Source organism: Manis javanica, chromosome 1, assembly GCF_040802235.1.
Source record: "Manis javanica isolate MJ-LG chromosome 1, MJ_LKY, whole genome shotgun sequence".
In the NCBI taxonomy this organism is placed as follows: domain Eukaryota; kingdom Metazoa; phylum Chordata; class Mammalia; order Pholidota; family Manidae; genus Manis; species Manis javanica.
This window is the reverse complement of record NC_133156.1, coordinates 122795304-122819114: the sequence shown is the minus strand read 5'-3', so window position 1 is coordinate 122819114 and position 23811 is coordinate 122795304. Positions and strand designations below refer to the sequence as shown.

Below are 23811 nucleotides of genomic sequence, written 5' to 3'. Positions count from 1 at the left end.
GTGCTTATAAAAACTCCCACCTGTCTGCTTGAGCGGGACTTTTCTGCCCTGTGTTTCTGTAGACTGATGAACCTCGCCCAGGATTGCACTCAAATAAACTGCCTGGCCTTTTGTCGCCTCTCATCACCTGCTCATTTCAGTTAGAATTTATCTTACAATTATAATGTAATATAACACAATATAGAAGGGAATACATTAGGTATTTTGGCTGTCTCACCCTACTTCACTCCCATGATCCCACTGGCAGGGGCAGCAGCCAGCTCTGCACTGAAGGGCTCTGCATGAAGTCCACATTGCGTGCTAAAGTGTACTTACTGGTGGCAGTGGTTTAACAGGTTTGGCCGTTAACCCTCCGACATACACAGTGTTGGGAAGCAGGGGCCGAGCAAATTCAAAGGCAAAGTCAGAGTTAACAAACCACAGCTCTGCTTTCTTTTGAAGATGAGACAAAACTGGCCTAGAACCTTCAGGAAAATGCTCCTTGATGGTGTTGTCAAACGTAGAGTAGATTTTCCAGTTCTTCATGGAGAAATCAAAGAACATCAGAAAATTCTTCACTCGACCCCAGAAGTCCATGCGGTCGGTTAGCAAGGATTGGTATACTGGCACATAAGACAAGGGGCTCGGCAACCCAAAGTCTGCAGAGCCAAATGGGGTGGGAAGAAGGGACACAAATGGTTTCCCAAGCTTCTCAGCAAGCAGGAAAGAACAGAAGTCAAGTACTTCAACAAATACCAGGTCAAAGTTCTCATTTTTTAAGGAATGCATGATATCACTTCTCTTTAGCAAATGACTGCATCGAGTCCCCAGTTGTTCCATTGCCTTTACCAAGTTCTCATGTGCTTCTCTGTAAGAAAAAAAATCTGGTGACAAATGTTCATTATAAGTGTTAATTGCACAATACTTAAGAGAAACTTTGAGTCAATGAAAATATCACAGGTATGAGCATATCTAGCAGCTACCCCACCACCACTACCACCACCTATTTTAACAACATCCAACACATACCCTCAGCCCTGGTCAATCTGTTGCAGGTGTTTCTATTCCCTAAAGTTTCTCACTTCCTCCTGCCCCTTTCTCTGGCAGATCCAAATCCACACACTGTCAATGTAAATTCAATGTCCTCAGCTTTGGGAGTCATCTCTACCTGTAGCAGATCTCACAATCTAATGTGTACTTGAGATATTCTTTGATGCTCTAACTTTTATCTGTATACTCACTTTTTATGAGTGTCCATCTTGTTTCTCAGCAAAATTGTGGAAGTAACTTGATAACAGAGTCCATCAATATTGATGATAGAGCCTTTTTTTACAAATTATGTAGATTCTACATTTGACAGATTGCCCCACTCAAGGACTTTCTGATAATGATATCAGAACCCAAATTTTAAGCTGAGCCATGAGTTTTATGACTTCCTACTTAGGAATTAAACAATTTAAGAAATAATAATATTAAAAGCTTTCTGAAGCTTACTGGCCTGTCCACTTTATATTTGCTGGAGCATTCACAGAAGTTAATGCTTAAATTTTACTGACACTTAATTAAGGCTGTCATCTATAGCATTATTCCAGGGACTTTTCTCCTTCAATGTTTTCCCATCAGTGCATGCAAAGAAACTGCTCCTTGTTGTACAGTAACTGGTAAAATAGATGAGGAGGCTCCTGACCAGAGTACTGGCAGGTCCAGGTGCTTTGGAACCCCATGGGCTTCCTCGTTGGTTGAAGGATGGTAAGAATCAATTGCCCAACAAACCTATTACCTATACAACACTACACCATGTCAGTCATTTAAAGAAGGCCACAGGTTGGGAAGTCATTAACAATATGCAGATCTCCACCTGCTCTTTATGAACAACTTCAAGTGATGCTAATGGATAATTAACTAAAATTATTCTCTGTTGTATTTTTTAAAAATTTCACAAAAAGGATGACTGTCAAATGTTGATAATCAAGGTATGAAGTGTAAATTCCTCAAAAGTAGTATATTTATATAATTCATATAATCATAATTATATTTGAAATTAAGTTAATTAATTGAAAAAACGTTCAGGAAGGCACTGTGCTCAGTATATGGCATCATATTTAACGTGTGTGGAACCATTCTTCAGAGAAATCTCTCTGGGGAGAACAAAGAAGATACATAGTGAAAAACACATGAATAACAAAATAGGATGATAGAGTCAAAGTTTCAAATGCGTACTTTAGATCATATCTCACAGAGGAGAAAATTTAGTCTTGTACTTGAGTAAGGAAGAGGCTCTATAGAAAAAATTACATTTGAGTACCACCTTGATTAGTAAAAGAATTTTTAAGGAGAGAAATGGGGTGCTGGGTCACTGTAATTAACCACACAAGGAATGAATTTGTGTCTTCCCCCTTTTATGTCAAAGGTGAAGAATTTTCTATAGATAACGGTGACACAGAAACTCTCAGGCTCATCTCTCACTGTGTGTCATCAAGATATTTGGGCTTATTTAAAGTGGGTTCAATAGGCCAGAAGTTCAAGGTATGAAATCAATGTTCATAAGCGTTTTTCCATCCTTGAGTTTATGTGGGCAGAAGGGAAGAAAAATAAGTATAAAATGGTGGATCTGATTTGCCTACCAACAATGAAGAATTAAATTGTCTATGCTTCTTTTTGTGTTTGGTAGATTATGCACAAGTCTGTAGGTGAGATGTTTCCAGGAAGATCCAGAAGGAAAAATTCCCTGCACTATACTGAAATACATTCATGCATTTAGTAAAGCAGACAGTATGCATACTGGATGTTTGGGAATATGAAACCCATCTATTCTACCTATCCATCCTCGCCCCCATTATTGAACTTTCCCTCCATCCATTCATCCATATCAAAATATACACTTCTCTTAAACTCACTCTTAGGATCCATGCAGCCATCCATTCATTTGCATTGCTCAAACAGTAAGTCTTTCATTTAGAGAATAAAAGAAATTACCTGCTCTGCAGAGCTTCTGTCATTATGAAATCCAAGTATTTCTTCATGTCTTTCTCATGATCTTCATGTACATGCCAACTGATAACTTGGTATGATGTTTTTTTCATTTCTAATTCTAAAAAAAAGAAGAGACTATTATGGAGATACTTAAATAAGTCACACAACCCTGATTAACATTAGAATAATGATTTCAGAGCTTTGAAGTTTTCTGCTTGTTTGGTTTGATTTCTCCTTCCTTCAGTCATGTGACCTAGTAGTACTTATAGAAAACCGTACAATGATTTGGTCAATTTTATTCAGTTTAAATACTTGAAGTTTCCATGTAAGGCTTTTATTCCAAGGAATTAAGTATTCCTCATTTTGCAGGTAGGAAAACAAAGATGAATGGAGTGTCAGATAATTTGTTGAGGCACATAGACTGACCAGTATACTTTGCATTTAAATATAGATCTTTCTTATTCCAGTTCCCCAGTCCTTTCTCTTTTAAGAAAAAATCATTTTCATTAATTCAAGTGATATATGCAAAGGTTATTACTCAGCCAAAAGTAACAAAGGCTAAGTTAAAAGTGGTAGTCCTCTGCAGCCTTACTTACCAGTCTGGCCTTTCCCCCACAGCCGTGTGTAACAAACAGACTGACACCATATCTGAACTCTGCAGACATTCAAGCTCCACCTCCCCCCAAAGGTTCTGTGCCTCCTCTGGGAAAACTGAGAAAAAAACCCCAGCATGCCCTCCCCTGGTGTGAGCAAGATCTTCCAACCAAGCAAGCCAGACACAGACAAGGGAACCTTCACCTCACTCCCACCTGGAAGCCTCAATAATTGGCACTTAGAGACAAAATATGGCTTTGGCCTTTAAGTGGTCCTAAGTCCTGTGTCTTAGCCAGCCCTATTTGGGTGTGTCAGATTGGGTAGTGTTTCTCAGTTCCACCATGAGCAGTGATTGACACTAGGGTAGGCAAATCCTGTGACCAATGGGTTGTGTGTCTCAGCCAGGCAATGACCCCATTGTAAACAGTACTTGGGGGTAGGACTGATACTAACAAGCCCACTGAATGGTGTGAAGAAGGACAGTCACCATGTGGCATGATGAGATTCATACTCTAGAAGTATATGGTGCACTAGGACCCTTGAAAATGCCTTTGTTGTGCTTCTAATTATATTTCTGTAGCCAGAAAAGATCTTGATTAAAAGAATAACATGGAAAAACATGATGACAACCCTCTGGCACAGCAAGGAGTTAAATCAAACCCAACTTAACCTCAGGTCTCTCACAATCACCACTGGGAAGCCCCTAACCTAGATGATACTAGTTGGGACACTCTGAGAAAGACTCCTTTGAGCAGGTTAGAAAGGACACCCACCCCTCAAGGTATATCCAATTAGAACCAAAAGGAATGGGAGGAGAGAGAAGAGGCAGAGTGGAAAAATCAGGAAAGAAACTAAAACAGAGGTCTCAGGTTTGACACATTTGGAATCTAACATCACTTAAAATTATATTATAACAAAAATAAAAAGGATTCAGGTTGGCTTTGGTGCCTCTTCATCAGAGGCTCTAAGTTAACATTACATGAGATGCACCAATGAGAAACTCTAATGGTCTTAACTATGGAGCAAAAGTCACAGATATGTCAGAGGGCCCACTAAATTTAAGCAAGTCACCTCTTTATGCTTCAGACTTATAGGAATATTAAATAGAGGTCAGATGTACACACCCTGTCTTAACTCCTGGAATTAAATATCCCATAGTCAAAAGACCCATTTGTTAAATTGTCTCATTGGAAGCATGGTAACTCTTTCTAACAAGTAATAATTAAAATAAAATTAAGGTTTTGGCATTTATAGTTATCTTACAAAAAGAGACCCTTTGGATCAAATATATAAACACAACTCAATGTATCCTTAAATAGTGCCTTCAATCATGAAATTCATTACAAATGATCTAGTTGGGGAATGACTGATTATCATACTGGTTTTCCATTAAAAGCCTAATTTAGACTACTCTTAAACCTGTAGAGAATGAATGAGTCCTTGCATTGGACTACTATAATATTAATGCCATGGTCCCCCATTCCCAATGTTACTGAAATTGCTGACTATACCTAAATACTGACAAATACTTTGCAATCACAGATTTGGTTCATATATCCAATTCAATTCCTAGTTTAATAAGCTCCCAGCTGCAATATCTCCATCTGTGAAAGACACAAATCATCTCTAAATGCCTCTTCATGGATGGAGTACCAAACAACCCTGCTCACAATGTTTGCTGCAAAATCTAAACCACATTTGGGTTTCTCCAGGACCCATGGATGACATTACATTGAAGACATCACCCTCTGCAGCAATTTATTGACTGCACTCACTCACAATATACAAACATTCACAAAGAAGCAAACAAAAGGAGGTGTGTCACTACCCAATGCAAAGCACAAATCATGGCACCTCAGTGCTGCTGGAAAGAATTATTTGGTCAACATCTGTATTGTATATTTTGTGTTCGCCTGTATATATATTTATAATATACATATTCACACATATATATCATCACCTATATATATTCATATATACATATGTCATACACATATTATGGGTAGGTAGATAGATGAGTTCTGAAAGGAAATGATAGGTCAAATGGCAGTTGGGTGTGGCAGACTGGATTAAAGATGGCAGTGTGAGAGGAGATACAGAGGCTTCCTCCTAAAACTGAATACAATTAGAAAATATAGTTGACACAACTAATCCTGAGAGAGCAACAGGAAAGAGGATGATGCCAGACTGCATACACCTGGAGAAAAGAGCAGACCTCATGGAACAGGGTAACGTACCAGAGCTGTGGCCATGCAGGGTCCAAGCCCTTCCCCCATCCCAGCTCACTGGTGGGAGGAAGAGAAACAGAGCAGGGAGGGAGTTGAAGGCCTGGGACTGCTGAATACCTAGCTCCAGAGATCTGCACTGGGAGCATAAACCTACATTTCATGGTGCTTTTACGATACTCGCATGACTACTGGGTTGGAAAGTTAATACAGGCAGAATTCCTGGAGAGACTGAGATTCCAGCCACTTGTGGAAAGCAGGGATCCATATCTGGCTGCTTTGGGACAAAAGCTTATAGCTGTGTGCTTGGCCCACTGGTTAAGGCAGTGGAGACAGGCACAGCAGCTAGAAAGCGGGGAAGAGCTCTTTCCTCCACCCACGCACCAAGACCACTACCCTGTGACCCCTGATATTGCTTCAGGGGCTGAGCAGCTCCAGAGTAGAGCTTCGGGACACTAGAGGGCGCCATATACAAATCTGAAATGCCAAAGGAACCTGGTCCAGAGTAAAATAAATGTAACTCCAGAGAAATATTTAAATGATATGGACCTTATGATTCTTCCTGAAAGGGAGTTCAAAATAAAAATCATCAACATGCTAATGGAGGTACGGAAAGATATCCAATAATTCAGGAATGAATTCAGGTCAGAGATCCAATTGCTGAAGAGCAAGATGGAGGGTATTAAAAGCAGGTTGGATACAGTCGAAGAGATGATAAATGAAATAGAATCTAGAGAAGAGGAATATAAACGAAGCTGAGGCCCAGAGAGAAAAAAGAATCTCTAAGAATGAAAGAACATTGAAAGAACTATGTGACCAATCCAAACGGAACAATATTTGCATTATAGAGATACCAGAAGAAGAAGAGAAAGAGAAAGGGATAGAAAGTGTCTTTGAGGAGGTAGTTGCTGAAAACTTCCCCAGTCCAGGAAAGAAGATAGTCTCTCAGGCCATGAAGATGCATAGATCTGCCAAAACAAGGGACCCAAGAAAGACAAGACATATAGTAATAAAATTGCAAAGATCAAGGGAAAGGACAGACTATTGACATATAGTAATAAAATTGCAAAGATCAAGGGAAAGGACAGACTATTAAAAGCAGCCAGAGAAAGAAATAAGATCACATACAAAGGAAAGCCCATCAGGATAACATCAGACTTCTCAGCAGAAACCTTACAGACCAGAAGGGAGTGGCATGATGTATTTAATGCAATGAAGCAGAAGGACCTCAAACCAAGATTACTTTATCTGGCAAGATTATCATTTAAATATGAAGGAAGGATTAAACAATTTCCAGATAAGCAAAAGCTGAGTGAATTTACATCCCACAAAACATCTCTACAGTCTATTTTGGAGGGACTGCTATAGATGGAAGTGTTCATAAGGTTTAATAGCTGTCACCAAAGGAAATAAAATCACAGTAAAGAAAGTAGAACAGCTAATTACTAAGCAAAGGTAAAATTAAATTAACTATCCCCAAAGTCAATCAAGTGATAGACAACGAATACAGAATATGATACCTAATATATAAAGGATCGAGAAGGAAGAAAAAGGAAGAGAAAAAGAAAAGAACCTTTAGATTGTATTTGTAACAGCATATTAATTGAGTTAAGTTAGACTCTTAGATAGTAAGGAAATTAACCTTGAACCTTTGGTAACCACAAATCTAAAGCCTGCAATGGCAGTTAGCACATACCTATCGCAAATCATCCTAAATGTAAACGGACTGAATGGACCAATCAAAAGACATAGAATCACTGAATGTATAAAAAAACAAGACCCATCTATATGCTGCCTACAAGAGACTCACTTTAAACCCGAAGACATACACAGAATAAAAGTGAAGGGATGGGAAAAGATATTTCATGCAACTAACAGACAGAAAAAATGATGTCTAAGAAGGAAAGAATATTGAGAGACCTGTGTGACCAAACCAAATGGAACAATATTTGAATTATAGGGATACCAGAAGAAGAGGAGAAAGAGAAAGGGGCAGAAAGTGTCTTTGAGGAGGTAGTTCTGAAAACTTCCCCAGGCTGGGAATGGAGATAGTCTCTGAAGCCATGGAGACTTGCAATAGTTGTATCAGACACAATAGACTTCAAAACACAGAAAGTAACAAGAGACAAAGAAGGACATTACATAATGATAAAGGCATTAATTCAATAAGAAGACATAACCATTATAAATACCTATGCCCCCAACACAGGAGCACCCACATATGTGAAACAAATACTAACTGAATTAGAAGGGTAAATAGAATGCAATGCATTCATTCTTGGAGACTTCAACACTCCGCTCACTCTGAAAGACAGATCAACCAGGCAGAAGATAAGTAAGGAGACAGAGTCACTTAACAACACAATAGAACAGATGAAACTAACAGACATCTACAGAACTCTACACCGAAATGCAGCAGAATACACATTCTTCTAGAGGGCACATGGAACATTTTCAAGAATAAATCATATACTAGGCCACAAAAAGAGCTTCAGTAAATTCAAAAATATTGAAATTGTACAAACCAGTTTCTCACATCACAAAGGTATGAAAATGGAAATAAATTACACAAAGAAAATGAAAAATCCCATAAACACATGGAGGCTCACAACATTGACCAATGTTCAAAATAGATCAATGACAAAATAAAAAGAGAGATCTCAGAATATATGGAGACAAATGACAACAATAATTCACTGCAAAATCTGCGGGAAACAGCCAAGGGTGTGCTAAGAGGAAAGTATATTGTAATACAGGCCTACCTCAAGAAAGAAGAACATTCCCATATGAGCAGCCTAATTCACAATTAATGAAACTAGAAAAAGAACAACAAACGAGGCCCAAAGTCAGTAGAAGGAGGAACATAATAAAGATTAGAGCAGAAATAAATAAAATTGAGAAGAATAAAACAATAGAAAGAATCAATGAAAGCAAGAGCTGGTTCTTTGAGAAAATAAACAAAATAGATAAACCCCTAGCCAGACTTATCAAGAAATAAAGTGAGTCTACACACATAAACAGAATCAGAAATGAGAAAGGAAAAATCACTACAGACACCACAGAAATACAGAGAATTATTAGAGAATATTATGAAAAATTATATGCTAACAAACTGGATAACCTAGAAGAAATGGACAATTTTCTAGAAAAATACAACCTTCCAAGGCTGACCAAGGAAGAAACAGAAAATATGAACAGAGTAATTACCAGCAATGAAACTGAACTGGTAATCTAAACTTACCTAAGAACAAAACTCTTGAACGAGAGGGCTTCACTGCTGAATTTTATCAAACATTTAGTGAAGACCTAATACCCATTCTCCTTAAACCTTTCCAAAAAATAGAAGAGGAGGGAATACTTCCAAACTCAATCTATGAGGCCAGCATCACTCTAATACCAAAACCAGGCAAAGACACCACAAAAAAAGAATATTACAGAACAATATCCCTCATTAACATAGATGCAAAAATATTCAACAAAACATTAGCAAATCGAATTCAAAAATACATCAAAAAGATTATCCATCATGATCAAGTAGGATTTATGCCAGGAATGCAAGGATGGTACAACATTCGAAAATCCATCAACATCATCCAGCACATCAACAAAAAGAAGGACAAAAACCACATGATCATCTCCATAGATGCTGAAAAAGCATTTGAAAAATTCAACATCAATTCATTATAAAAACTCTCAACAAAATGGGTATAAAGGGCAAGTACCTCCACATAATAAAGGCCATACATGACAAACCCACAGCCAACATTATACTTAACAGCGAGAAGCTGAAAGCTTTTCCTTTAAGATCGGGAACAAGACAAGGATGCCCACTCTCCCCACTACTATTCAACATAGTACTGGAGGTCCTAGCCACAGCAATCAGACAACACAAAGAAATAAAAGGCATCCAGATAGGCAAGGAAGAAGTTAAACTGTCCCTGTTTGCAGATGACATGATATTGTACATAAAAAACCCTAAAGAATCCACTCCAAAACTACTAGATCTAATATCTGAAATCAGCAAAGTTGCAGGATACAAAATTAATACACAGAAATCTGTTGCTTTCCTATACACTAAAAATCAACTAGCAGAGAGAGAAATCATGAAAACAATTCCATTCACAATTGCATTAAAAAGAATAAAATACCTAGGAATAAACCTAACCACAGAAGTGAAGGACCTATACTCTGAAAACTACAAGACACTCATGAGAGAAATTTAAGAAGATACCAATAAATGGAAACACATCCTGTGCTCACGGATAGGAAGCATTTATATTGTCAAAATGGCCATCCTGCCTAGAGCAATCTATACATTCAATGCAATTCCTATCAAAATACCAACAGCATTCTTCAATGAATTAGAGAAAATCATCCTAAAATTCATATGGAACCAAAAGACCTCGAATAGCCGAAGCAATCCTGAGAAGGAAGAATATAGCAGGGGGAATTATGCTCCCCAACTTCAAGCTCTACTACAAAGCCACAGTAATCAAGACAATTTGGTACTGGCACAGGAACAGACCCATAGACCAATGGCACAGACTAGAGAGCCCAGAGATAAACCCAAACATATATGGTCAATTAATATATGATAAAGGAGCCATGGACATACAATGGGGAAATGACAGCCTCTTCAACAGCTGGTGTTGGCAAAACTGGACAGCTACATGCAAGAGAATAAAACTGGATTATTGTTTAACCCCATACACAAAAGTAAACTCGAAATGGATTAAAGACTTGAAAGTAAGTCAGGAAACCATAAAACTCTTAGAAGACAACATAATCAAACATCTTCTGAATATAAGCATGAGCAACTTCTTCCTGAACCCATCTCCTCGAGAAAGCAAAACAAAAGCAAAAATGAACTCATGAGACTACATCAAACTAAAAGGTTTTTGTAAGGCAAAGGACATCACCAACAAAACAAAAAGGCATCCTACAGTATGGGAGAATATATTTTTAAATGATGTATCTGACAAGGGGTTAACATCCAAAATATATAAAGAAATTACACACCTCAACACCCAAAAAGCAAATAACCCAATTAAAAAATTGGCAGAGGATATGAAGAGACAGTTCTCCAAAGAAGAAATTCAGATGGTCAACAGACACACGAAAAGATGCTCCACATCACTAATCATCAGGGAAATGCAAATTAAAAGCACAATGAGATAACACCTCACACCAGTAAGGATGGCCAGCATCGAAAAGCCTAAGAACAACAAATGTTGGTGAGGATGCAGAGAAAACGGAACCCTCCTACACTGCTGGTGGGAATGTAAGCTAGTTTAAACATTGTGGAAAGCAATATGGAGGTTCCTCAAAAAACTAAAAATAAAAATACCATTTGACCCTGGAATCCCACTTCTTGGAATATACCCAAAGAATACAACTTCTCAGATTCAAAAAGACATATGCACCCCCATGTTCATCGCCCCACTTTTTACAACAGCCAAGATATGGAAGCGACCTAATTGTCCATCTGTAGATGAATGGATAAAGAAGATGTGGTACATATATACAATGGAATATGATTCAGCCATAAGAAAGAAAGAAATCCTACCATTTGCAACAACATGGATGGAGCTGGAGGACATTATGCTCAGTGTAGTAAGATAGGCAAAGACAAATGCCAAATGATTTTCCTCATTTGTGGAGTATAACAATGAAGCAAAACTGAAGGAACAAAATGGTAGCAGACTCAGAGACCCCAAGAATGAACTAGTGGTTACCAAAGGGGAGGGCTGTGGGAGGGCAGGTGGGAAGGGAGGGAGAAGGGGATTGACGGGTATTATGTTTAGCACACACGGTGTGGGGCATCACGGAGAGAACAGTGTATCACAGAGAAGGGACATAGTGGATCTCTGGCAACTTGCTGCACTGATGGACAGTGACTGCATTGGATATGGGTGGGGACATGATAATATGGATAAATGTAGTAACCACATTGTTTTTTCATGTGAAACCTTCATAAGAGTGTATATCAATCATACCTTAATAAAAAATTAAATAAATGAATGAATGAATGAATAAAACTAATAAACAAACAAACAAATAAATGTAGCAGCAGCCCCAACCTGGGAGAGCAGCTTGAAAAGGTGAAAAAAAAAAAAATGGCACTTCGATAGACTCTGGGAAGATGATGGAGTGGGAAGAACTGGAAACCTGTCTTTCCACCTAGACTGCAACTGTAGGGGTAGAATGTCTAAAATAATTATTTTTGTAACTCTGCACTCAAACGATGGCTTGCAACTTACAGGGGAATGCCTTCACTATATATTACAGATAATTTCAGATAATGTCAGTTAATTTCACCTCCTACCACAGTAGCAACTCCCATCCTCCACCACTCAATCTTGTGGCAGGCAGCTGTACAGATATTCCTAGAACAGCTTGCACACAGGTTTCAGGAGCCAGGATAGGTAGAAAGGAACTTTTCTTCCAAATGTCAGGTATCTTTGCTCTGATTGCTGTTTGCTGCTTTTGATCAAAAAGGTACAGACAAACAGGTAGGCACCCATTGTTTTTGAACCACCCCAAACTGTTGCAATTGAATGGATTTCTAGTGTATTTAAAAGGTTAATGACTTTTTATTCCCAACCTTTTTCTCTCTTTTTCCCTTTGGGAAAAACAATTAAAGGCTAGTACATTAAAAATCACCTACATATACCAGGAATATTAGAAAGTGCCCATTCATGTCCAGGGAGAGTCTCAACAAAAACAACAACATAAAAAGACCTAAATTCACACCTTAGGTAGATCCTCACCACAGAGGTAGCTTTAAGTAACCAAAAATAAATAAATAAAAATAAAAAGAAGAACAAGAATTTAAAAAACTTCAAACCCTTGGAAAGGGTTTTAACATACAAAAAATGAAAGTGGTGTCATTGCTACCAATTCTACAGAAATAAGGATTATTAGAGTACCATGAACAATTATACACCAACAAATTGGATAACCTAGATAAAATGGAAAAATTCACTAGAAACACAAAACCAGTTAAGAATAATCACAAAGAAAGAGAAAATATGAACAGACCTATAACTGGTAAGGAGATTCAACTGGCATTTTAAAATGTCACAACAAAGAAAAGGCTCAGACCCAGTGGCTTCACAGGTAAATTCTACCAACATTTAAAGAAGAATTAATACCAAGGCTTCTCAAAAGTTGAATAGCTTGAAACACTTCCAAACTTATTTTATGAGGCCAGCATTTCCCTGATACTAAATCCAGACAAGGACACTACAAAATCAATGAAAACTACAGACCAGTATACTTAATGAATATTGATGCAAAAGTCCTCAACAGAGTATTAGCAAACCAAACTCAGCAGACTATAGAGAGGATTATATACCATATCCAAGTGGGATTTATTCCCAAAAGGCAAGGATTGCCCAATATATAAAATCATACAATCTAAAACATCACATTCACAGAATGAAGGACAAAACCATATGACATATCAACTGCTGCAAAAAAGCATTGACAAAATTAAGCATCCTTTCATGATTAGAAAAGAAAAACACTCAGGTTAGGAATAGGAGGAAACTACTTCACCATAATAAAAACCATGTATGAAGAACACAGCAAACATGATACTCAGTAGAGAAAGACTGAAAAGTTTTTCGTTAAGATCAGGAATAAGACAGTGAAGCTCATTTTCACCATTTCTGTTCAATACAGAAACAAAGAAAACTACAGACCAGTATACTTAATTTTACAAGTAATTTTCCAGTAATTGGAAGGAAGGAAGGAAGGAAGGAAGGAAGGAAGGAAGGAAGGAAGGAAGGAAGGAAGGAAGGAAGGAAGGAAGGAAGGAAGGAAGGAAGGAATGAGTGGGAGTAGGGCAGAAAAAAGGAGGAAAAGAAAATTATTTCTATTAGCAGATCACATGATTTTCTATGTAGAAAACCTTAAAGATTCCACATACACAAAAAATGTTACAGCTAATAAATTTAGCAAAATATCATGATTAAAATGTCAACACATAAAAACCAACTGCATTTTTATACACTATAAATGAACACTCTGAAAAGAAAATTACAAAAAAAAATTCCAATTATAATCACATCAACAAGAATAAAATGATTAGGATTTAATTTAACCAAAGAGGTGAATAACTTGTAAAATGAAAACTGCACAACAATGCTGAAGGAAATTAGAGAAGGAATAAGTAAATGGAAAAACATCTCATGGTCATGAATTGGAAGACTCAATATTGTTAACATATTAGTACTATCTAAAATGATCTATAGATTTAATGAAATCCCTATCAAAATCCTAATGATGTCTTTTGCAGAAGTAGAAAAAGCCATCCTAAAATTTATATGGAATCTCAAGGTGTCCCAAATAGCCAATCTTGAGAAAGAACAAAGCTGAAGGACTCACACCTTCTGATCTCAAAACTTACTACAAAGCTACAGTAATTAATATACTACAGTATTGGCAAAGACACAAACATGGACCAATGGAATAAAAAGCCCCTGGAATTTATTTTTGACAAGGGGCTAAGGCCATTCAGTGAGAAAGGGCAGTCTTTTCAACAAATTAGAACTGCATATCCACATGTAAAAGAATGAAGTTTTAAGTTCTGTTTCAAGATAGTGATGTGGGAGGCTCCTAGACTAACCTCCTTTCATGGACACATGGACTCTACAGCTACATATGTAACAATTACCTCTGAAAGGAATCGGAAAACTAGCTGAGTGACTCTCTCATATTGGCTGAACAAGAAGAAAACCACATCAAAATGGGTAGGAAAAACTGAGACACAATCTCACCATAAACCATGCCCCCAACACACTGACACACATTAGGGAGAGAACTTACAACTCAACAGAATAAAGGCATATATGACAAACCCACAGCTAACAGCATAATCAATGAAGAAAGTAAGAAAGCTTTCCCACCAAGATCAAGAAAAACACAAGGGTATCCACTCTCACCAATCCTATTCAACATAGCACTAGAAGTCCTAGGCAGAGCAATTAGGCAAGAAGAAATCAAAGGTATTCAAATTTAGAGGAATCAAAACTGTCTCTGTTTGAGGATTATATGGTCCTATATCAATAAAATTTTAGTGACTCCACCAAAAACTGTTAAAATAAAAAAACTAATTCAGTAAAATTGCAGGATACAATGTTAACATACAAAAATCAGTTGCATTTCTGTACACTAACATTAAAATGTTTGAAAAAAACAAAGAAAATCTCTTACAATAATAATAAAAATAATATAGTATAATAAAAAATAACAAAATACTTAGGAACAAATTTATCCAAGGAAGTGAAAGACCTGTACACTGAAAGGACAAGATTGAAAACAATCAAAGAAGACACAGAAATGGAAAGATGCCCTGTATTCATGGATTGTACTAATTAATATGACAAAAATGTGCCTACTACCCAATGCCATCTATAGATTCAGTGAAATCCCTATCAAAATTCCAACATCATTTTAAATCTTTAACAATCCTAAAATTCATATAGAACCACTTAAGAACCCAAATAGACAAAACAACCCTGAGAAAGAAAACCAAAGCTCAAGGCGTCATACTTCCTGACATCACTTTATTGCAAAGCTATAGTAATCAAAAAAGTATGGTACTGGCTTAAAAACAGACATGCAGACCAACAGAACAGAACTGACAGCACAGAAATGAAGCCACACAGACACCGTCAACTAATATTTGACAGGGAACCTAAAAATATTCAGTGAGAACAGGACAGTCTCTTCAATAATAGTATCAGCAAAATTGGATATTCACATGCAAAGAATGAAATTAGACCTCTCTCTTTTACATAAATGTAAAACTCCAAACTATAACTCCTTGAGGAAAATGTATGGAAAAATCTCCTTGACATTAGTCTTGGCAACAGTTTTTTGGATATTTGGATATGAATCAAAAGTGCAAGGAACAAAGGAACAAGTAAACAAGTGAGACTATATGAAACAAAAAAGCTGTTTTCTCCACAGTGTAAGAAATAATCAACAAAAGGAAAAGGCAAGCTACAGGTGGGAGAAAATATTTGCAAAGTGCATGATAAGTGGTTGATGTAAAACTCAGCTGAGGACTTGAACAGACATTTCTCCAAAGAACACACACTAATGGCCAAAAAGTACATAAAAGATGTTCAGCATCATTACTCATCATGAAAATTCAAATCAAAACCACATGAAATCACTTCACGCATGTTAAAATGGCTATTGTCAAAAAGACAAGAGTTAAGAAGTGTCAGCAAGGATTTGGAGAAAAGGGAACTCCTGTGCACCCTTGAGGGGAATGTAAATGACTTTAGCCACTACGGAATACAATACTGAGGTTCCTCAAAGAATTAAAAATAATATTACCAAATGACCCACAGTCCCACTTCTGGGTACATGTCCAAAAGAAATGAAACCACTATCTTGAAGAGATATCTGCACTCTCATGTTCCTTTCATCATTATTCACAATAGCCAGCAAATGGAAACAACCTAAGTATCCACTGATAAGTGAATGGATAAAGAAAATGTGGTATATATATATATATATATATATATACACACACAGAATGGAATGTTATTTGACACAAAAAAGAAGGAAATCCTGTTTTTGTGACAACATAGATGGACTTTAAGGGCATTATGCTAGCTGAAATAAGTGAGATAGAGAAACATAAACACTGTATATTCTCACTAATATGTGGAATCTAAAAAAGCTGAACTCAAAGAAACAGAGACTAGAATATATGTTGCCAGGGACTGAAAGTGGGGCATCTGGGGAGATGTTGGTTGGTCTAAGGGTACAAATGTCCAGGTATGAGATGAATAAATGCTGGGGATCTAATGTACAGCATGGTGACTATAGCTAACAATGCAGTATTATGTATTTGAAAGTTGTTAAGAGGGTAGATTTTGATTGTTATCACTCAAAAGAAAACTGGGAATTACATGAAGGGATGGAGGTGTTAACAAATCTTCTGTGGTAATCATTTCACAATATTTATGCATTTCAACTCTTCACATTGTACAACTTGAGCATATATATGCCATATGAAATTAATACCTCAAAAATTTGGGTGGGAAATACTATTAAGTAACCAATGGGTTAAAGAAGGAAACAATAGGAAAATTAGAAAGTACTTTGACATGAACATTTTGAGAAAATCAGAAAATACTTTGAGATAAATTCCTATTTGGGTAAAGAACACAGAATCTCTTGTATAGAGTCTCAAAATTTGTATCAAGGTCACACATGTTTCTACACATACTAAAAATACAATACATGGGGAGCCTCTCCAAGACTATCCTTGTCCTCTTCAGATTTTCAGGTATTATTGATCATGCCAAGGCACTAATCAATTCTCAAAATGTACGATGGTGACCTTTTTCAATAAGACCTTCAGTGAAATTTGCAACTCTCTCACCAGCCCTAGGGAGCAGGTCCCATAAAATGTCAAAATAACTTCAACAGGTTCAAATTGAAATAAATGAAACATAGCACAATATGGTCATCAAATATGAAGGGAACCCTCATTCCAGCCCCAACCCTAACCACTTCAAAAATCCCAAGCCACTCTCCTTTCTCTACTCTCAATATATTCTGGAACCAGCTAGGAAGTTGCCTTATTCTCCCCAGGAAGCTCCAATATAATATTAATAAACCTTTTAGAGCCTCTTGGTGTGTATTTGATGCCAGAACCTAACTAAAGAGGGGGATCATTTTTATCACAGAATGACTAAAACAGTTTAGGTAGAATTAATACTAATTTTACCCAAACTCTCTCAGAAACTTGAGGACAGAACACTTCTCAATTCACTCTCTGAGGCAAACATTGCCCTGATAGCAATGACAGAAGAAGCATTCAGACAAAATCCCAGAATAGTGTTCTACGTGAACACACATGTACAGTCTTAAACTGAAATTTAAGCAACCTGAATCTAAATATAAATTAACAGAAAATATGTCTTGACCAAATGGAGCTTATTCTCCCAGAAAAAAAGGTTAGTTTTGACATTTGAAAATCAATCAGTGATAGTCAACATATTCAGAAAACAAGCAAAAAATAATATATTCATACTAATGAATGTAACAAAAGTATGGAATTAGAGCTCATCAAAATTAAAAGTTGTGCTCTTCAAAAGATACTGCTAAGAGAATGAAAAGATAAGTCATGGACTGATAAGGAATATTTGCAAAGCTTATATCTGATAAAATAGTTATATCCAAAATATATATCAAGATCTCTGAAAACTCAATAAAAAGAAAACAAATATTCCTATTTAAAAATGGAATTTGTCAGCTACAAATCTGACAAACACTTAAGTCATCAATGAGGAATTTTGGACACATGTGCATGAAAAATGCTTGAAGGAAATCAGTCATGAAGTAAATGTAAATAAAAACCATAATGAATTACAAGTAACAATCTGCACAAGAATGACTAAAATTAAAAAGACCAAGTCTACCAAGTGCTCAGAAGGAAGTAGTAGAGCTGGTTCTTGCATTCACTTCTGGTTAGAATGTAAAATGTTACAGCCACTTTGGAAATTTGACTATTTCCTAAAAAATTAAACATACACTTAACATATGGTTCAGCTACTGCCCTCCTGGCAATTAATCCAGAGAAAAGACAGTACATGCTCATATAAAAACATGTATAAAAATATGCACAGCAGGTTTATTTATGGTAGCTCAAAACTGTAAACTACCATAATATCCATCAACAGTCAACTAAACAAACACATTCTAGTAATCCATACAATAGAACACTTTTATTATCAATAAAAGAAAATGAAGTATTCATACACGCACTATGAATTTTTCTCAAAATATTTATGCTGAAAAAAATAAACAAAAATCTAAGGGTTCATAATTATGATCCCATTAATATCAAATCTAGAAGATGCATTCCATATAATGACATACTAGTGATTGACTAACAATAGGAATTGGAAGGTGGGAAGCACAGAAGGGAGATGGCCAAAGAACATGAGAAATCTTCTGGGGGTGAAAATAAATTTGTTATCTTGATTATGTTGATGGTTTCGTATATATATAAAAGTAAAGTCATCAAATTACATATTTTAAATGTGTAGTTTATTATTGCCAATATTACTTCAACACAATGCTTGAAATAATGAAGACAATGAATTTCAATCTGTGGCCCCAAACTAGCAACAGGACCTTCCTACTATGAACTACTTTAAAAAAATGTTTTTTAGAAACATCAGATATATAGTAAATACATGGTAAAATGTTTTTCAGATGTTGGAAACCAGGCCGTTCATGACATTGATGGCTGATCGGGAAAATCTCCAGGACACGGCTCATCGAGCAGGTGTCCAAATCTGGCCTGGCCGTCTTCCCAAGTGCAGGAGACTGAGTTCAGGTTTTGGGGAGGTCATAGAAGCTCGAACTCCAAAGGCAGAATTCCAGAACACCAAAGACATCTGCATAGGCAAAAGCTCTGGAGTTTGGATCTTCCTGGGAGCAGTTCTACACATACATGTGAGGATATCACCCAGGTCTTGGAATGGCCACCATAAATGATGAGGTAAAACAAAACCCACATGGTATACAGGGCCTCTTTCCAAGCCGCTGCTCAGCCTTGACATATAATAAAGCCTAAAAATAAGGTCCCCAAGCAGCTTGATGAAGGTGACATTTTGATCGTCATCAGTCTAACCCCTATAACTTTCTCTCAATTGGTTGGAAAATTCAGAGGGAAAGGTGGTGGTATCTTACTAAGCTCTATAAGTCCCAAACAGTAAGAAGCTGACCTCACCTGATGACAACAGACTGAAACACTGTATGTTTCCCTCCCAAGGCCCAGTGAGCACCACTTGATAGGTAAAGGGAGGAGCCCAGGAGTCCAATCCAAAACCTGAATTCCAAGACAGAACCTCCTTACTAGCTGCTGATCTTCTGTCCTACCTACGCACCCAAAGAAAGCTGACTTAACTGGCTGAAGGAGATAAGAACTGTCTAGTCAGAACTCTATGCAAGTCCACTCCTTAAAAGAAAAACTAATATTCCATTCAAAACCTCAATTATTTCCATTGGTAGGTGAATATTGAAAGAACATTAAAACCTGGACTATTAAAACTTGGGCCCAAGGATAAACCTAAGGGGACCGTGAATCCGGTGAATTGTTTGGATTCTGTAGAACCGGTAGAAAGACAAAAGCTGTCGATAGTTCCTCAAAGCCAAAGAACCCACTGAAATGAAATGATCATGTGCTTCAACTACCCTGACTGACAGTCAAGGCAGATACATAGTGGTATGTATAGAACGATATTCAGTGAACAATACGGGACCCAATCTAGGTGATCAAAATTATTGTAAAACATTCTGAACAATGACAAAACCTGAAGTTCATTTTCAGAATTCTATAATTGTTGAGACTATTTTTCATCATAGTTGATTAATTTTGGAATATTTTAAAGAATCATAGCTCCAGCTAGTCTGAATAAGAAACCCAGAGTTTAAAGTCCCAGATACACTCAACTCTACTGTTAACCTGCCACGTGAACCTGAACAAATCACTTCACTTTTCTGGGCCTCTGTGTCCTAGACTGAGGAAGTTCTTTGGAACTAAAATTCAGTGGATTCAGTGATCCAAGAACTTTTGACAACCTGAGGAAGCTTTCTTAAATTTCAGGTCTCATAACAGGAGTAGAAAGTAACCTATGATAAAGGAGGAGCAGCTGTAATTACATAATACAAGCCTTAAATATGGCTGAATACTTCTGTTCAATACAAATTTAAACCACAAAACAGACTAGCAATTATCAAAAATGTCAATAATAATTTTAAGAGGCTAGCCTAAAATGAAACTACCCAGACAAAGATAAGATAGGGTAATACGGCATGTGGAGGCCAAGTCTACTGAACCTTATAAGATATCCGGGATTTAACATAATCACACATTCACACACGCACATTTTTTCATTTCTTCAACAACTCGATTCAAAAAGATTTTGTGCTAAGCATAATATAAATAAGGCATTGCCTTTCTTAGTCTGGTATAGAAGAACTCAAAAATTATAAAAATCATACTTAGGTTCATAAACTGTCTTCCAAAATGAAGCATGGTGACATTATGGCCATGATCTTGAAGGATCTGAGACACCCGGTCTAACAGCAGATAATGGCTTCCACCTAGGAACAATACACAGTTTCACTTTTGTAAAGATGAGAATAGAGGGTCTGAAAGTGCTGTGAGGTGGCAGGAGGGATATCTGGGTAAGCCAACAGAAAATTGATAGAGAAGAAAGGAAGATGAGTTTCTTCAGTCCCTCTTTCTCACTCTGCGTAACCTAAGCCCAGATGCCTGCCCCTGTCTGCCCGGAACCTTGGCCTCTGCCGGTCCTCCACAAGAGGACACTTTGTCTCCTTTACTGACAGAGACACCCTTTTGGTCTCCCTTGACTCTGTCTCTCCATCAGTGTGAGGAGCTTCTCTGGGCTTAGGTTTTGGGAGTTCCTGACCCTGAGGCACAAGCTTCACGTTAGTCGGGCTCATGGAGACATCACGTCCTAAAGAAATGAGAGCGCTGCTGGCCATTGTGGCACAGTGCTAAGGGTCCGAACAGACAATCAAACAGAGCTATTTCTGGGATGCTCCTCTTTGGAAATTTATTATAGTGTAGGAGGCAGAAATATGGGGGCTTGAATTTGAGTCCAAGAAACAGCTGTTGGAGGGAAAGCATGTGGAGCCACCACTTAGAGCCAGTTGGGGCCTCTATTTTGCACATCAATTAAGACATTCAGGATGACTGTGGGGCCAAAGGGCCCAGTCTGCAGGATCCTATGTGCGTGGGACACTGGAGCATCCCCCAGAGGGGGACCACTCTTGGACTCTAAGGAAAGAGAAGCTGAATCCTCCAGACAGGTCCAAGACCCATCACACCACGTCTGCCTAAAACTCTGTGCCATCCATCCTGGGCCGTCTCTCTTGAATCTATGGGTCTCAGCAGCAGGAAAACCCAGACCAGAGGGAAGGCATAGATTTTGCCGAAGATGGGAAGTGGAGGGTGTTTGGGAGAGGATGGCCCATGTGACTGGGTCAGCAGAGAGGAGGATAGCACTACAGAGATAGTGTGCATGTCTGGCAATTACTCGACTTCTTCCTATCACACTTGTGTTGCCTGAGGGAACACCACTGACAAAAATCTCAACTCCCTTACCGCTCGGCCTGCCGCCTGCTCTTGCTCACATTTAACTTGTGGAGGAAATGGGTGCAGGTGGAAGGGGTCCCTACAGACATGGCCAGTCATGTGGGTCTCGGTGAGCTAGAGCCCTTAAGGGGCAGAGGCCAGGTTTGCAGCACCTCCCAAAGCGCCATCAGCTCCCTGCAGAGTCGGAAGCAGGGGAGCAGGTACTTTTCAGAGGGGCAGACGGTTCTGTTCTCCATTGTCTCTATCACAAAATTTGAAGAAAGGAAAAAAGGCTGAAAAATGTGGCAAGGGATTTTTAAATGCTGATTCTTAGAAATCCCCACTGTAACGAGTGACAGAGTGGAATCTGTGGAAGAGGATGGTTTTGACTAAGAAATCCTGAGTAAACTGCCCGGGTGCCTTTCCGGAGATGCATGGGGCTCTTGCACAGGGCACCTCATTTCCCTAACCTCATGTTCCCTCTCAGGAAATGCACGGACTGAGGGGACCCACAAGGCTTCAGGATGGGCTGAATGAGGGAACCCAGAAGGCTTCAGGATGGGTTGAATAAATCTTGGGGAAACTCCATCCTATACTGACTCCTTATCCTGATTAAGATTTCGGGTTCATCCTCTGTTCCCGTTTGGGCAAAAGGAAAGAAAGTAAAACTACGTCCACAATATGCAGAATTAACTGCTTCACTGTCTGTCAGAACTTCTAGCAGGACAGGTGAGAGAGAGAGACCCTCAGCCCAAGGACTCCCTTGCCCCAGGTACCTTCCTCTGCTTGGGATCCCCAGGTTTCACAGTCATGAAGCATCCCAATTTGCACCACTGCCCCCAGGAGCACCCGTTCTCGGCCTCCAAGGGCCTGAAATGGATTCCGCCTCCCACTTGCTACTGGTACCACCGCGCCCAGCTAAAGTTAGGGGTGAGCCTCCAGCGCCCTGGAGCAGGCGGCCCGCGGTCTCCAGCTCAGCCATGGATCACAACTACTGGCCCCAGATGCGCACAATGGGACGCGCGTCCAGACCGATTTTTAGGAGTGGACCGGAAACCAGTGATTCTCCAGAACTCACTTCTCCGGGAGTTGGAGCCCCCTCCCGGCGCCACAGACCCCGCCGCCTCTCCCTCCTCCAGCCTGAGACACAAGCCCGGTCTGGGAAACCGCAGGCGCTGGCGCGCTGTGCAAGGGCTGCTGGCCGGAGCTCTGGCACCGGTGCCCAGGATGCGCCTGTCTCGGGATACTTGGCAGGGCACTCACCCAGTGAGGACACGGTCAGGATTTTGCCGGCCTCTGAGGGCAGGAGCCCGAGCACGAGGAAGCCCAGGAGAAACAGCGCCCGCGGCCGAGCCATGTTCGCCCCCGCGCAGCTGGAGCCCAGTCCCGGGCTGCGCGCCCCGCACCCTGAGCCCCTCAAAGGTCCTGAGCCCAGGCGGACACGCGCGCAGCCAGGCAAGGTTTGGCGCTGGAAGTTGATCCCGCCTATCTTTACCTTTTGTCCCCTCTCTCCCTCTGCCCCTCCTCCCTGGGTGTGTGCTCCTTTGGAAATTCTGTCCTCACCCCCCCTACCAAGGGCAGTGGGAAGAACTTGGTGAGCTGATCCTTAACCCGTCCGGGTCCTTGTAATCACTACACTTTCCTCATTGAAAATACTGTGAGCCGGGAGTGGTGGGTAGAGAATTAAGGAAATCACGTCAAAGAAAGGTCACCTTCAAGTGACTGGGAACCATGTCCCTTCAGGAATCCGACCCGAAGTTACGGGACCCCATCACCTTTCTGACAGCTCTAATCATTTCAAACAGCCTTCCCCATTCCCGATTCCCCATGTACCTGCTTAAAAATCTCTTGTAGTGTTCAAGGTCCCAGGAGAAGACTCACTCCCAAAAGAAAAAT

At 39.0% G+C, this 23811-nt stretch overlaps 1 protein-coding gene across 2 annotated transcripts in view; it reads right to left on the bottom strand.

Moving 5' to 3' along the window:
- Positions 1–23401, bottom strand: part of LOC108388571 (UDP-glucuronosyltransferase 3A1-like) — a 36444-nt gene extending 13043 nt beyond the window's left edge. The window contains exons 1-4 of one of the 2 annotated variants that reach the window (XM_037004438.2): positions 23179–23401; positions 20817–20918; positions 2956–3070; positions 316–847 (exon numbers count right to left, since the gene is read on the bottom strand). In XM_037004438.2, the coding sequence (XP_036860333.2) occupies positions 316–847; positions 2956–3070; positions 20817–20918; positions 23179–23272 (843 nt within the window). In that variant the 5' untranslated portion in view covers positions 23273–23401. The remainder of the gene's footprint in view (positions 1–315; positions 848–2955; positions 3071–20816; positions 20919–23178) is intronic. The other variant, XM_037004439.2, reaches the window with a different exon arrangement.
- Between the last annotated feature and the right edge of the window lie 410 nt (positions 23402–23811).